The following is a 16,885-nucleotide window of genomic DNA, read 5'->3' on the forward strand; positions in this document are numbered from 1 at the left end:
AATGTTTAGGAAAGCAGATGTTTAACTCCCAACAGCTTCTTTTCAGCCATCCTCTTTCACCTTTCTGGCTTTCTCTAGCCAGCACATATGAGACTGAAATTAATTGAAAACTTTTGCTCACTTTCAAATGCACATTACTTCATATGGAGTACTGAGACTCATTAAGTACTTTGGCCCTTTTCCAGAGTCCCTTTCTCTGTTACTTAGCAACAAACAGAACTTTTGGGGAGGCTACGGGTTTTTTGGGCTTGGTGTTGTTGGGATTTTTTTTTTTAATAAGGAGTTTCTGCATGACTGTCTACCATTCTCTAGATCTACCACATTGCCTGTTTCTCATATAGAGCCCCTTTTTGGATTAATAAAGGTAAATATTGCTTGGTTACACCACTATTCATCTATGTTTATCTATGCCTTTCATAGCTTCACAATTCAAACAAACATTCCTACAAACACACCCAGAAGGCACGCGCACACACACACACACACACACACACACACACACACACACACACACACGCTCCAAACATCTTCATTGTTGTTTGTGTTGCTTTATTCAGGTCTCCTGTAATGGCTGGAGGTCTGTTTGCCGTGAACCGGAAATGGTTTTGGGAGCTGGGAGGCTATGACCCAGGATTAGAAATATGGGGAGGAGAGCAGTATGAAATCTCCTTCAAGGTAAGTCAACAAGCCTCTTTATAGACTACTTCCTTGATGGTGTTATCCCAATGCTTTCATTCATCTGGGCTTCTGTCTTTTTTAATTAAAATTAATTTAATACAATGCTTCTTTTCATTAGGAATTCTCACAGTGCCATAAGCAAATGTTCCAGAATCCATACAAAGATCACACTGAGTGTAGCTCCCTCTGAAAACATGTAGCTTACCACTGTCAAAGAATGAAGTTCCACCTTTTCCGTCTTTTCAAGTCTTCTCCACTTACCTTCGCTCAGATGCTGTGTTTGTGCTCAAGTGTTGAGTTCAGCTCAACAAGCCAACAGAGAACTAATCCAGCAAAAAAGAAAATTGAATAATTTTTCTGTCCAGATCAACAAGTTTAATCATCTCTGGGAATAGGGTCCCCTGTAGTCAGCTCAAGAAAATGGGTGGAAATAGAGAAAGTCATAGGAAGAAAGACTCCTTTCAATAGCAGTGGATCACTAGAGCACTCAGCTGCCATGAGCTGTTGTCTGCAGGCCAACTGGTCCAAAGCGAACTTTTTAAAATTGCATTTAGATTATTGTAATGACATATGGGGAGTTTTCAAGTGCTCAGGTTATGTGCAACCAGCCATGTTATAGTATACCTTCATATCCTGTATGCGGACATGTGTATTGAAATCAGTTACTTGGCTTTTACATGTAGAGCTGAAAGTCTTGTTACTTTCTACATGTAAGACAGGCATTTTTATTAGTTTGCTGAGGAGTAACATGTCTAATTTTGAAAACTGAGTTTATTTTCCAGTATACCCAAGGACATAAAAATTTTACCTCATGGTCTCTACGTGCAAAGTTTTAAAAGGGTTTGATAGAGTTTCCTGACTTGGATTATTTGAGGCAAATGTATTTGGATAAAGCTTGGAACTGAAATTGCAATTCAAATTTAGCTCCAGGATCTTTCCAGCCTACTTCCAAACTCTGTGAGTGTAAAGCTCTTTAAATAAATATAGCATGTCAGCTATGACTAATATCAGATATCTTGCAGCTGAGTTTCAGCTGCAATTAAAACAATGCTGAGGCCATTCTGTTGAGTGAAATGTACAGTGTCACCCAGCACTGGTTTTCCAGGCTGTCTTTACAGGAGTTCCAAGAACTGCAAAATGTTTTGCATTAACTGGCTTACTCTCGTGTTTCTCCAGATCGTTTTTATACCTCAGGAAAATAAAACAGGAAGGCAGGGGAAACTCAATAGCTAGACTGTGTGTTTAAAATTTATTGATTTACCTTCTGTCCATTTAGATTTTTTCAGAGGCAAATATAAGGAGTTACTTGTAGCTGTCACAATGGACTCTGACAGGTCATCCATGATCTTATTATCCTATTTCAAATATTCCTTGTTTTCATCATCGCAAAGAATATACTTGTTGTTCTTTCCAGACTTTGTATGGAAGCCATGGTAACTCAACTGGAAATTGAGATACCAGATTGTCCCAGTGCGTTTTGTTCTAGTGAGAGATTTATTTTTTTTTTGGAGGCAGCTGTGGCACACTGTGTCTCGTTTCAGTCATATCTCTGGATCTATCTTATTAGTGTATAATAACCTTAGGGTCCTTGTCCTTTCTTACTTGGGTTAAAAGAAGAAAAAAGTGGTCTTTAGAAATAACTGCCAAATAGGAGTAAATTCCTATTGGAAGAATTTAAGAGATGTAAATTTTTTTAAAAGGATTGCTATTTGGTTTGGAATAACAAAAAATTGGGAAAATATCACAGAGGTGGAAGAGACAAAGAGACAAGAGAAGGAACTGAGGTTTATTATGTCAGAATCACTACAATCAGCTTGGGAAAGGTTTCTGCTTCAGCAGATTCTACTGTAGCTATAGATTAAGTTATCTTAAAACTTATTAAATGAGGACAAGTTGGCCAGACAGTTTAATTTACCAGCTCTGTTGAGAAAACTTGCTAAGATAGTGGACTTGCAAATTGTTCTAAAGTCAGTGAAAGTCTGTGAAAAAGCCAAACAACCAGACTGGTTCAGCTTCCTTGGCTTCACTTGAGTGAACCAAGAGATGACAATTCACTCTTTCTTAGAGCATCCACATCTATGCCTGTGGAAGTGTTGGACAGGTGCTGTGTGTTGATGCCACATCTTACTTTAATTTGCTTGGCAAATAATTATTTGGAGTACTCTGAATGGTGACACAGCCACAAACTGTCTCAAAATATGACCTCTTCATTAAATAGTTTCTTACATTACATTTTACATAAGGAAGTGTTCAGGATTTTAATTTTTGGCAACATCAGGGCCCTTTTTTTTGTTAATTAAAAAGGTGCATGACATCTTGCTGACAGTACTCTTTGGTGTGTGCTAGACAAAGCACTGGAGCACACACCAAAAAGCTGAAAGCTGGCAAAGCACTGGAGCTCACCTGATTAATAGCATCTCTTCACAATAACAAGGAAAGCCACTGTTTGGGAAATCCTAGATTTAAATCTGCTACAGAGGCATAGTTTATGTAGTAATTACCACTACACAGAGTAGCAAAACATACTAATGTCCTGTGATTCCTGATGACCCTTGTGGTTGACCTTGGCTGTTTGCCAGGCGCCCAGCAAAGCTGCTCTAACACCCTCTTCCTCATGTGAGTAAGGGAAAGGAAATATAACAAAAGGCTCCTGGACCAAGTAGAGGGAGAGATCACTCACCAGTTACCATCATGGGCAAAGGTGACCTGAACTGGGAAAAAAATATTTTATTAGTGATCAAGTCAGAGTAGGGCAATGAGAAATAAACCCAAATTTTAAAACACCTTCCCCCACCCTTCCCTTCTTCTCAACTTCACTCCCTATTTTCTCCACTTCCTTACTCTCAGGGAAATGGGAAATGGGGACTACAGTCAGTTCTACTATGCAGTTCATCATGTGTTGTCTCTGCTGCTCCTTCCTCGCCAGGGAGAGAACTCCTCACACTCTTAACCTGCTCCAGCATGAGGTCCTCCAGGGGGAAGCAGGTCCTCTGTGATCTCTGCTCTACCATGAACCTTCCAGGAACTTCAGGGGCACAACTGTCTCACCATGGTTTTCACCACAGCCTGCAAGAGAATCTCTGTTCCAGCACCTGGAGCTCCTCATCCCCCTTCTTCTTCCCTGACCTTGATGTCTGCAGAGCTGTTGCTCTCACATATTGTCATACCTCTCTCTGGCTAAAGTTGCACAGGAACTTTTCCTTTTCTATAATCTGTCATCCCAGAGGCACTACCGCCATCGCTGATGGCCTAGGACAGGGGCATGTCCATCCTGGACCCAACTGGCATTGGCCCTCTTGAACCTGAGGGAAAATTCTGGCAGCTTCTCTCAGAAGCCACCTCTATTGCCCCCCTGCTACTAAAACCTGGACATGAAAACTCAGTGCAATCCTTTGCACTGGACATTCCTTAGGCACTGTAAATCATACCTTAACAAAAATGCTAGCAGTGATTCCCTAGCCTCTTGAAGGTAGTGATCTGTATCTACAGTTGTTTTATCCTTATCCATGCCAATACATTTTTCAAATTCTCTTCATCCCTGTTTTTCAAAACACACCTCCAAGTTCATTAATCCCTTTCATTATCATCATAATCACTATTAATTCCCTCCACAGCTGTCAATCTTGGCAGGAGACAGGGAGCTGAGGAGCATTACCACTTGTTAGTGCTGTAATCTATATGAAGGACTGGCAAATGTGGAATATTGCCAGTTTTCTCAGAATTTTAGAGGTGCTGGTGAGTATTGTTGAAATACCCACAGTCATCAGTTCCCAGTTTACGTGGTACAGTTTTAATATTTCCTGACAGGAAATCCCACTTCACCTCCAGTAAATGGTTTTGCAATTTGCGGACCCATTGACTGTAGATTTGCAGTTAGTGATCCTATTTTTCAAATTTTTTTTTCATTTAGAGGAACATTCTCACTGTGTGTAAAAGTTCACAGGAAAATATTGTTCTTTCTCCTTTTCTACAACTGCCAACTCTGTTCTTTTAACTTATATTTCAAGAAGAGTGGCTGAAACATCTCGTAACATTTTTATATTCTTATTTTTTACAAGTTTGTCAGCCCCTCTGTTGTAATACATTTCTTCTGTTTGTAGTCCATCCCTCTTGCACCATATGAAGAGCACCAAGTTGTTGCCTTTGCATGAAATACTTTATATTCCTCTTCCACCAGTTTACAGTTTGTATTTTCCCTTCATTTCAATGTCTCTCACTGTTTTTACTCACTCTCAGCAGCAGTATATTTCTCAATTAGTTTTGAAGCCTAATCCAAAGTCCATTCAGTACCCTCTAAATCCTTTGCATAATTTGCTTACGTTTATGTTCCTTTTCCCCAGCAACACATCCTCCACTGCTCAAAAATCAGAGTCTCTTACTGCAGTAATTATGACTACAGTGTAGCATATGGATTGGAATCTCAGTCTTGCATGCACAGTATTTACATTTTCCAGGTAGTTTCCAGGCTGGATCACTCATAAACCAGAGAGATAAGGTGGGGGAATCACAAGAGAAGGCAGAATTCAATTTAAAAGACAAAGAAGTAATGTGAAAAGAGAGTGATTCACCCAAAATCCCACAGGAGCTGTAGAGCAGAGCCAAAAAATACATCTGTGGCATCTAAACTCCAGTCAGGAACGAAGCCACATAACCACAGCTTAATTTCTTTCAAAGCTTCTGTTAATGCCTCCTTTTTGCTTTCAACCATCCCTATAAAGTGTTTTGCAACATTGTGTTGGAAGGAGCCATATAAAGATAAATTGTGAGATAGTCTCTAGTTGACACATAAACTACTCTTTTGATCTTCCCAAGCTGGAATTGCATTATTTTGGTTTCATCTTTGTTTTTTATACCTCAGCTGCAGACCAGATTCATTGCTTTTATAAGAAGGAGACATTAACGATCCTGAGAGTTTCATTGCTTCTGATATAATTTTGCCAAATGTCCCACACCACCTGAGTTTCTTTCATGGTATATTGGAGGTCTGTAATACTTAACACAGAAGTCATTCTCCAATTTCTTGTATTTAGTGCGTGTGACATAAAAATGCACATTTTAAAGACAAAGTTGCCAGAATTGATCTTCTCAGGAAAGTATAAAAAATGCTTTTAATACCATTCTGAAGCTGAAAGATAAACAGGAACAGCTGCTAAATATCCTTCAAGGCAGCCCAAGATTCATTTCAATTACCCTGCACAGCATACCTCAGGTGCAGCACAGCATTTTCAGGTTTTATATCTATCAAATATAAGCCTAACACAGTGTTATTTCCTGCCACTTGTTATTGCCTCAGCATCTCTGACTGGGGTTTCTTTCTTTTATTTTTTTTTTCCTGTTATCCTACTGCTTTAGAGGAAATGCAATAAATGTCTACTGCAGCTCTCATTGCCTCAGTTGGCCTATATGTATATATGTATGTTTGTATATGTATATATATATATGTGTGTGTGTGTATGTGTCTTGTCTTTTAAATTTTTGTCTTTTGTTCTTGTCTTTTAAATTTTTGCTGGGGCTGACCTTTGAGTCACACTGCTATGCTGTCCATTCTTCAAAGGGTAGGAAGCCTTGATTAATCACAGTAATAATTTGTCTAGCCTTTGAAATGACACCTCCATTTAAAAAACAAGAACAAATAGTAAACATGGGTCTGCACACAAGAAAATGATCCTTGTGTCCGCATGGCATGTACTTCTTGCAAGATTGCTCTGAGTGGGAATAAGCTATTTTGGCATGGAGGCAGAGCATTCATTTGAGTCTCCATTCCCAATCTACCAGTAAACTTCCTCCTTAAGAAGGACTGTGCTTACTAGGAGAGTAAATGACATGTCCAGAGCTCTGCCCAGAGCTCCTATGCCTTAGTCAGTTCTGTGATGGCAGGTGCTAAGCAGCAGCTTCCCGAGTAGCTCTCAGCTCTATCCAACTGCACATTGCGTCCATGGAATTTAAGGACAAAGCCCCATTTTCACTGGTTTCAAGCCTTCCTTAGACATTTACATTAGTGTACTTAGGTTTGGTCTGTAATGAGATTAGATCCTCAAACATTTCATTATCAGGTCTCAGTTGGATGCCGTAGCTGTAAGGACTGATACACAAATAATCCATAAGAAGCAGCTACCTAAATCACTTTGTAATTCAAGCCTTCACTCTAAACCCTATTTTCAGCATTCACAGTATGAATAGCACAGTCAGTCAGGGGCTGGATTCCAGGCCCAGGCAGATAAACCCACTATGACACAAACAGGCAAGCACAATGAAAGTGGCCAAACTTATCCTCTCTTCCAACCCAAAGTAGTAGCGATCAGATCTCCGCAAGTCGACCAGTCAGCACGAGAACGAGCCTCGAATAGCCGACGAACGCTCAGCGCTAGAGAAGGCTCCGCGCCGCTGCCAAGAGCCAAGCGCCCGCGCACAGCCGCTCAAGCAGATCGAGACGCTCAGCGCTCTCCAGCTCGGAGCAGCAGCAGCTCAGCTCGAAGCGCAGCGCGAGAGCGCAGGCACGAGTCAGTCAGCAAGGCAGACGCAGCGCCGAACATCACGCGTCGCCAGACGACAAGCAGTCGCGAGACAGCTCAGCCGAAGCGACCTCGACGAGAGCGATGCAGCCGCTCCGAGCCGTCCGAGACAGAACAGTCCGCGAGTCTCGCTCTCTATCCTCGCCTCTCCTCCCCTTCTCCTCCCCTTCTCCCTCCCCTTCCCTTCTCCATTCCTCTTCTTTCTTTTTCTATTTTATTTATATATACTTTCAAAAAAAACTTAACATACTCTGCTTTTGCACAGTGAGGTTCTGGGTGGGAGAGTCTGCCACATTACCATATCCCAGTTACCAGCATGCCAAGAAGGCCACCATGACTGTGGGAGCACACAATGATGTGGTTTTTTCACATACGCGTTAATTAAAATGTGCTTTTTTTTGCCTCATTTTTCCAGGAATTATTCTTTCACTTGCTTTCTGTCTGCTTTCCAGGTGTGGATGTGTGGAGGTGGCATGTATGATGTTCCATGCTCTCGAGTTGGGCATATCTATAGAAAGTACGTCCCGTATAAAGTCCCTTCTGGAACCAGCCTTGCACGGGTGAGTAATTGGGTCTTGCCGTTTTTCATTTTCATTCATTATCAATCTCTTCATTCTTTGTGAACCAGTTTCCAGTAAACTATTAAAATGGAAAATGAATGTTTCTTTATTTTTCTGAAATGAGATGTGCAATTACTGGAGTTATCCTGCCTTTCGGAGATAAGATTGCCAAGAATAAAATGGAAGCTTAAAATTGCAGAGTTGGACGTCTCGGCACAGAAGCACGTTTCATGCTGATTCAAAAGAACCTAGGAATAACCTAAGGCTTGTGGTTCTCAAATTACACAGTGTTGTCAGTCATAGTTTTTGTAAGCAGGACCAATTTGAATGCACATTTTCTTATCAGTCAGCAGAACTGGCAGAATCTCATGGAAGGGATGTTTTCTGAGGCAAAGGGACTGAGTAACAATTATTTGAGCGACTGTCGGATTATTGTGTAAAATCTGGTTGTGGAATACAGCCAGCTTGGAGCTGTGAGAGTGAGAAATTACAAGACCTCTAGACATTTCTCAAAGACTACTGAACACATTCATATCCATGAGGGGCTTTTTGCTCAAGAGAAAATGTTCTGTAACTTTCTGGAGATGTTCACAGGATGTCAAAAGATGGGAGATGAGGGGCACAGATGTAGCTTCCAGGAAGACACTGGTATTTATTCATGCTTGAGTTTAATCTTCTCTGGTTTAGAGGATTTTTTTTTTAATAATAAAATGGCATTAATATTAAAGTCTGCATATTGCCATAGGGTAATACTTTATGAATCACAGTTTTTTCTTAATAATGAAAATGTGGTATGAATAAAAGAATGAATTTCTTGCTTTAAGGGGAAGATATTCTCGGTTTCAGCACCGCAGGACCAGGCTTGCTGTACTAACAGTAGCAGAAAAAGGAGGCTGCCTGTGCTGCCTGTCTGCCAGCTGGCTAGACAGAAAGAAGAATTTGCATTAAGAGGACATCAGTATAGACACTATGGCACATAATTCAGTAATGGAATTAGTGGTGGGGGCAAAAACTGTATTAACTAAATTGTGAGAGTAATATCTTCTCCAAGTATAGCTCTGTGTCCTGTCAGAATTGCCCTATCCAGATTTTTGGACTGCCTGAATTAAACTGTTTCATTTATGATATTCTCTGCAAAAAATCTCACACACAACTGGAAATAAGAAATTAAAACTTCAGTCTCTGTTTTATTCTATCACAGCACATAGTATCTCATTAGAGAATATGATGTCTTATGCACTCCCTGTAGGAGCAAAAACCAGTAATTTCTATTTGTGCTACTGGCATCTTGCACAGTTCTGTGTTGAACTGGCTTTCATGGTGGCACTGTGAATGTCTACAACCATCAGGTAGCCACAGCCTGCAGCTTCTACTATTTATTTTAGCTTGATTTCAATAAATTATTTATGAAATATTACTAAAAAAACAAATTTCCAGTTATAAATCTGATATCTCTGCCCATGCACAGACTTTTCAACAGATAGATTACCTTATAACCTGTGGGAAAAGATCTAGTGGTGGGTCTTATCCTTCCATTCAAAAATGGTTAGTTCTTTGTGTTGTGGCAGTCCAGAACATGAATCTTAGGTAAGTTTGTGACATACAGTTATCACTAAATGAAACTTTGAATTCTCAGATTCACAGCTTCTTTCCACTACAGTATTCTTTCCATTCCATCAAGGCTAACAAGAGCACAAGAGCATCTGTATGTTTTGGTGTTTTGGGCTATTTCAATAACTAGGCAAGAACGAGAATTTTGTCCTTGACCCATCATATTGTGTGTAATTTTAAATCTAAAAATATACTCTTTCGGTCATCCTTGCCAGAAAAAGAAAATCAAGGACAGGTTAATTTTCAGTGTGTCAGCCCCAAATGGAGCTGTTAGCCAAAATAATATTAGGCAAATATCCACAGGAGTGGCCTGGATGTTTCAACTGTCTTGGCTTTATCCTCCAAATGTTATATTATCCAAAGGTTGTAATCTATGCTTTATGAGTTATTTTGTCAAAAACTTCCTTCTAGTTCAAGTATATAATGAGTAACACAATCAAGAATATCTGGAAATATCATCCCCACTGCCAAAAGCAGTACTTTTCACTACTAAGTAGTTTCCACAATGGTTTTTACTAAATCCTTTTCTACCTTCTGCTGTTTAAAGGAGCTTGCTGGAGATGCAGTTCACAAAGGAATGAGCCCTAGAAAGCCCAGCTCTGATTCTACAAATGATTGCAAGAGACCTCTGTTAATCAAGGGAGAATTTCTTCTTGTGCAGATACTCCAGAAAAGGTTGACAAATTTTCCCATCCTCTTCCCCAGCACCAGCACAAAGGAAATGGGGACTGGAATTAGGAAGAGAACAGAGGTCCCAGACAAATTCAGATATAGCCCAAATCATGCCATGGGTTTCCTTTCAAGCTGTTTCAGCTTATGTTTACCCTTAAAATATAATCTTTAAAGTGAGCATTTTACCTTCCCTTGGGATTTCACCTCTCTTTATCTTTTAGCAGTAAGTTTCAACACACAGTTTCAGCCAGCTACATAACACTTGACCAATCCCAGTATCTGCTTAGAGAGCTGTAACCTGGCATGAGAATCACATATGCTTTAATAAATCAGAGACCTGTCAAAAAAACTTTGTTGCACCTCCCCATCACTAAATATTCACTATTGTACCACATATAATAATATGGATCATGGTCTCAATTTTATATCTTACCTGTCTCTCAAGATTGGGGAAGTTTATGCATATTGGTTGCTGCCACATCCCACATAAATTAAGAAGAATACACATATAAAACAGTTAGTAATATTGTATGGTGGTGCAGAGCAAAATTAAGGAAAGCCATAAACATGTGTAGTAGATTTATAAACAGATTCTGACAATCAAATGTAGATAAAAAGAGTGAATATTTCTTGTCTGAAGATGTCTTAATATTGCTGCTTGCCGAAAGTAGTCAGTGTTAAATTCTCAGGCAATTGCACATAAAGAAATATTAATAGGCATGCAGATGTCAACACTGCTTCCCCTTTTTAACCTGGAAGCATCACATAATTATTCATTCATTCCAAACCTGTAAATCTCTGCACAAAACTGCAGTAAATAATAATTAATTTCTTCTGTTTGTTTTAGGTAAGACATGTTTAGAATGTAAACCCCCAGGTCCTAAAAGCTGCTGAATTGTTTTACTGGATTACTTTAGTTGCTTTTTGTATTTCTGATTGTTGCTTCTCTTTTAACAATTCCAACTAAGCCACTTATTTTTAGTGAGTTACCTATGAAATTGGACTGCAGAGTATTCTTAGCATTTTCTTCTAGGTGTATCTCAATATATTATTTATTTTATTTAGTTTTCTATTTGCTTTTTGGGGATTTTTTTTTCTATTTGTGGTTCTATGAAAGTTGTAAGAAATATATCAATAAAATCTCACTGTTTCATAGGATTTGCAGAGATGAACTAAGTTTCAAAATATATCCACAGAATTTCTTTTTTTGCAGGTATTTTGCACAGCATTTTAGGATTAGCCACAGAACATTAGCACATTAGGCCTTTTTGAAGGGAAGGGCAATCCCACTGAAATTCAAACTGAATGCTAACTCAGCAGGGTGGTAAATCCTAACCTTAAGTTGAATTTTTCCCTGCCTGCCAGGACATAGGATCCCACTGCACGGTGATAGTCTGGCACATCAGACACAAGCACAATGACATTTCTCTCATTACATGGTGTCACTGAATTGGAACTTGCACAAGTTTGGGTTTAGGAATTCAACTGATAAAAGGGGGCTCAGATTCCCACCTGAGCCATTGTCTCACCTTTTTTGTGTGGTTTCAAAAGGGATCTTCAAAGAAAATTATTGTAACTGTATCATCTGGTGCTCTGGCCACACTTGCAGTTTTGTTTTTGTTTCCTTTAATATGACTGTTTTGGTCTATTTTTTCCATCTGCAAACAATATTTGGGAGTTTCTTAAAGTGGTCCGTGAACATTTTATATTCTTTTTCCAGGCAGATTAAAGAATCAGAACAATCAGTTGGGTGACCAGAGTGTGAGTGGATTGCTGTGGCATGCTGTTCAGGGAACACTGCTGGCACTTTTACAATCACCTCTGTAGCACAAAAGACTGTAGCAAAAAGTCAGTTATGATTCAGCAACCACAGTAAAGCAGTGCAACGTCAGCTTAAAACAGGCACATTATTAAGGAACCAAGCAAGAATCACCTTCTTAGAACAGCACTGCTATAATACATGGTAACTAAGAGTATTACACAATACAGCTGTTAATTTTCCATTGTAATATTTTTCATTAAGAGATTTATAAATTAATTGTAAAAATTAATTAAGATCTCAAACAGAGTACTTACCAAAGAAAATATTTAAATTATTGTCCTTGACTTTGACAAGGCTTTTGATACTGTGTCACATAATATCCTCATAGGCAAACTCAAGGAGAGTTGGTTAGATTAGTGGATAGAAGGCTGGCTCTATGAGGAAGAATGGCAGATCCCAGAGGGTTGTAGTCACTGGCACAGGGTCTAGTTAAAGGCCTGTCACTGGGTTCAGTATTATTTAACATATTCATTCATTCAAAATTACTTGAATGAAGGGGCAGATGCCTCCTCAGCAAGTTCACTGATGACACAAAGCTGGGAGGAGTGGCCAATACCCCAGAGTGCTGTGCAGCCCTTCAGAAGGACCTTGGCAAGTTGGAGACCTGGGCAGAGAGGAATCAGCTGAAATTCAGCAAAGGCAGATATGGGGAAGGAATAACCCCAGGCACCAGTTCAGGCTGGGGCTCATCTGCTGGAAAGCAGCTTGTGAAGGACATGGGCATCCTGGTGGACACCCAGCTGTCCATGAGCCAGCAGTGTGTCCTTGTGGCCAAGAGACCAATAGTATCCTAGGATGCATTAGGAAGATCATTCCAGCAGGTCAAGGGAGGTGATCCTGCCCCTCTGCTCAGCTCCTCACGTGGAGCACTGTGTCCTGTTCTGGGCTCCTCAGGACAAGAGAGACATGAAGGTTCTGGATAGAGCAATAAAGTTGATTAAGAAATTGGAGCATCTCTCTTATAAGGAAAGGCTGAGGGAGCTGGGCCTGTTCAGCCTTGAGAAAGGAGGACTGAGAGGAGACCTCATCCATGCCTGTCAGTATCTGAAGTTAGGGTGTCAGAGGATGGAGCCAGGCTCTGCTCAGTGGTGCTGAGCAATAGGACAAATGGCAGTAAAAACTGATGCACAAGAGGAAGAACTTTACTGTGCAGTTGACTGAGCACTGGAACAGATTGTCCAGGGAGGCTGTGGACTCTCCCTCACTGGAGATGCTCAAGAACCATCTGGACACAAGCCTGTGCCATGTGCTCTGGGATGACCCTGCTGTAGTAGGGAGGCTGGACCAAAAGACTCCCTGTGGTCCCTGCTAGCATTACCCATTCTGTTATTCTTTGATCTTCTAATCCTTGTATACAAAAAAGGCAAAGTAATTTTTTTTTTATGTTTTCTCCAATCTGAATAGTGTTTTGCTTTTAAATTAATGAATACAATGGCTTAGCTTAGCTATTGAAAAGATCACAAAGAAGATGGAGAACTAGATATTCTTGGACAATAACTATATCAAAGTGGTGGTAGCTACTTGTCAGGATTTACTGCATAAGCTAGCACTGGAACCCAAGTTATGAGGCTCAATAAATCTGTTTAGAGTCTAACCCCCGAACTCTTCCAGGCTCAGCTGCTGGGATGGGCTATGGTCTGTATGGGTCTGTAACACAAGCATGGCAACAGCCAGCAAATTTGTGGAGATGTTCTTGTAGTGTCATTCTGTGTTCCACAGCCCTCTCACAGCCACAAAGCTAGGGGAAAGCAGCGTCCTTACTGGGACCAAGAACATCCCTGCCCCCAAACTCTGCAGGTTGGCCTCATTTGAGCAAGAGGTTTAGATTTTCCAATGCATGGATCTTAAATTATTATTTTTGTGTACCTGGTGGAGATACAAACTTTTATAGAGAGAATGAAATCCTGTTTGTTTTCAGATGATGTCTGTGGAATTTCAGCTCTAGGTATTTGCAAACTACTGTCTGAAAATAAATAGGCTCTTGCCTCTCTGCCAGCTGTGCTAACTCATAGAAGATTTATTTATATACCACATGAGCTTTGTCATCTTGTTAGAATACTGTCTTCCATGCAGATGCATTTCTTTTATGTCTGGAGACATCTCTTTATTTGGTTGGGTTTTGCTTGTTCTTGGAGTTTTTAATGTAAATATTTCTGATATGAAACCCTGTTAAGATTTAAACACAGTTATGTGTAAAGAACCAAAATAAGGTACCCAAGAAGGGGAAATATTGACAAACAGTAGCACTTTGTAAATTAAAAGGGAGTTATGGGAGAAAGGGAAGAGTATGAAACCTTCCAGCTAAGGCTCGACTGATGTAGGCAGGTTAAAGTATTAAAACCTGAACATCATAAGACTCTGGTTAGTGTCCAGGAAATGTTTTATTCTTTTTCTGCTGTAGAAATTCACAGAAATGGTAAGCTTTGTGTTCTGACACTGATGGATGGATCTTTGCACAAAACTGAGGGTATCGTTTTTCTCCTTGTGAGTGCTCTGGAGTTTTATACCCTGCTGCTTCTGGCATATTAATCCATACTTGTTGGATGAGCTTCTCCAGTCACTTCGTTCTCTTCTCAATGATGATTCATTGTAACACTATGCTACCCATATTCCAGAGGAACATAGAGTTGTCTTGACTGAATAGATCCCAATGCACTTTTTAAATACATTTTGTGTAAAACAAACTGTATATTATATTATTTCCAGCCAAATTAAATACAGCTGCTTTTACAGGTAAACAGGATACCCATTTTAAATTAGCAACAATACTGTGCTTCACAAAACAATAACAGAAAAATTCAAATAGGTAAGATGATGTAGGTGAGGTCAAAATAATACCACTAGAATTTTACTAGGGAAAGAAAGAGATTAATATGTCAGTTGTAGCCAAGATTGTTGTGTTACTCTTGGCAAGCAAAACAGTAATGTTCCCTGTTACATTTCACAATCAAAATACAGTCGGGCCTCAGACTTGCTGTGGTGATTCGTATTTGATTGGCATAATTGAAAGTGATTTTGATGTCCTGTCTCCTGTGACAAATACCAGCTGGTGACATCCAGCTTCCTGGAAAATGTTCAGATTAAATGCAGGACAATAGGATCTCATTACAGGTTTCAAATGTTCCCGTAGTAGTTTAATATTGACAAAAGTAAAGTCTATTGATTGAGATCAGGGTCAGTTTCATGTGGTGAGATAGACACAAAAGCAGAAAAAAAACCGGTTATGCGGGTGAAATGAAACAAACAATAGAACCATTGTGCTTCTTTAGTGACACCTGATAAAAATCTTTAGAACATCTGGAGAAACTAAGAACAGGAATTACAATGTTATCTTAGTCCAAGTGCTGCATCTAAAATGTTAATTGGAAAAGATGCACCTAGAGGATGGAGGTGTGCTGGCTTGCAGTATAGCTCAGGAGCTCTCTTAGGACTGTTGTCATCTCAAGCCAGCACACCTTCCACAGTGACAAAGTGGGGAACTACCCCTCTGTCATTGTTTGAGCCTGGCGCAATGCCAGTGCCCCCACGAGATCACCTCCTTCCCTGGCACCCACTGTGAGATGTGATCAGAGACAGAGACAGGCTCCAACTTAAGGTTAAAAGGGAAAAAACATTTATTAACCTACAACTACAAAGGAAGACACACAAAACACATAGAACACAAGATGAAAACCTTCCAAAATTCTTCCTCCTCCCCCCACCAAATTTCCAATTCCATTGCCACCCTTTAGATAACCAATTCTCAGTTCCTCGAGGAGAGAGTAGTCCCTCTTGCACCACATTCTTTGTCCAGTGCTCTCACCACTGCACATGGATCAGAGCTGCTTCTAGGGTTTTTCATTTTAAGGATACTTTGTCCAGTTCCAAAGAGAGCACAGTCCTTCTCCTTTTGGGACACTTGTCCCCCCCAAATTTCACCCCCTGGGGCCAAGGGGTCTCTTGAACAGAGATCATTTTCTTCTTCTCTCTTCTTTGAAGACGGAGGGCACCACCACCACCCTCCTCACCCGTCGTCTCTGTTCACTCCTCCACATCACTGCACTCTCCTGGCTCTGAGCCATCACCTCCCCCGGCAGTCTCTGTGTCACTGGAACACCAGTGGTTCTGCTGTGGCTACACAAGAAAAGTCCAGCCCAAAGCCACTCCATCATCTCCTCCCACCTAGAATTTTCTCAACATCTTCTCGATCTCAACATCTTCTCAATCTCATCAACTTCAGGAGGAATCAGCATTAGCAAGGTTCCCATCTTCCTCAGAGGGGTTAAAAGTCCCAGGCTCTGCCGGTTTACTTCGTCAACTCCCACGCCTGCCTGCCCTGCTGGGCACCCCCCCTTCTCCTTCACGCCGGGCCACTATCACAGGCACCACAGGCACCGGCTCTGTCTCTCTCTCCCTCTCTCTGGGGGGGGGGGGGGGGGGGGGAATGGGGAATGGCTGCCCGAAGCCCTTACAATGTTCTCCTCCACCCTTGGGCCCAGGCCTGGCCTACCTCTCTCCAGCCACATGGCTCCCCTCCCCCCCTGCCCAGCTCTGGCTGGGCAGGGGGGTCTGCTCAGTCTCAAGCCGGAATTCAAAGAGGAAGTTCCCCTGGGAGATCACAGCTTTTAACCCCCTGTGTTCTCAGAGGCGTATCCATGCCCTCAGTGGACAAACCAGGTGCCAATATTAAATCTGAACACCGATTGGCTTGCCCACACCATCACAAAAAACTTCATTTCCTCTTAAACCACGACACCCTCTCATATTAGGGACTAATCCAGTTAAACTTTGCCTAGAGCAATTTATGGACCTGTCCTTTGACGTGTCCCTGTGTCACCCTGATATTCCATTCTTATGATCAGTGTCTGCTTTCTGCTCACTGAGTAATATCACATCTCTTGGAAATGACAGATGATCTTACACACTTAGAAAGGGACAGTCATTTGATCACAGAGGTGTATCTACCCTACTCACTGAACAAAATGGCCCATGAAAATTTTTCTTTTCCAAGTGGAGAAGTCCTCATTTGTCTCTCTCTTTCTCCAGTCAAT

The 16,885-nt window shown here is 40.9% G+C and overlaps 1 protein-coding gene across 1 annotated transcript in view; it reads left to right on the forward strand.

Moving 5' to 3' along the window:
• The window catches only part of GALNTL6 (polypeptide N-acetylgalactosaminyltransferase like 6), a 427,616-nt gene that overhangs the window by 384,748 nt on the left and 25,983 nt on the right, over positions 1-16,885 (forward strand). Inside the window, exons 7-8 of the mRNA XM_030239539.2 lie at positions 558-675; positions 7,643-7,750. Of these exons, the coding sequence (XP_030095399.2) occupies positions 558-675; positions 7,643-7,750 (226 nt within the window). The remainder of the gene's footprint in view (positions 1-557; positions 676-7,642; positions 7,751-16,885) is intronic.

This window comes from Serinus canaria, chromosome 4 (genome assembly GCF_022539315.1).
Source record: "Serinus canaria isolate serCan28SL12 chromosome 4, serCan2020, whole genome shotgun sequence".
Taxonomy (NCBI): domain Eukaryota; kingdom Metazoa; phylum Chordata; class Aves; order Passeriformes; family Fringillidae; genus Serinus; species Serinus canaria.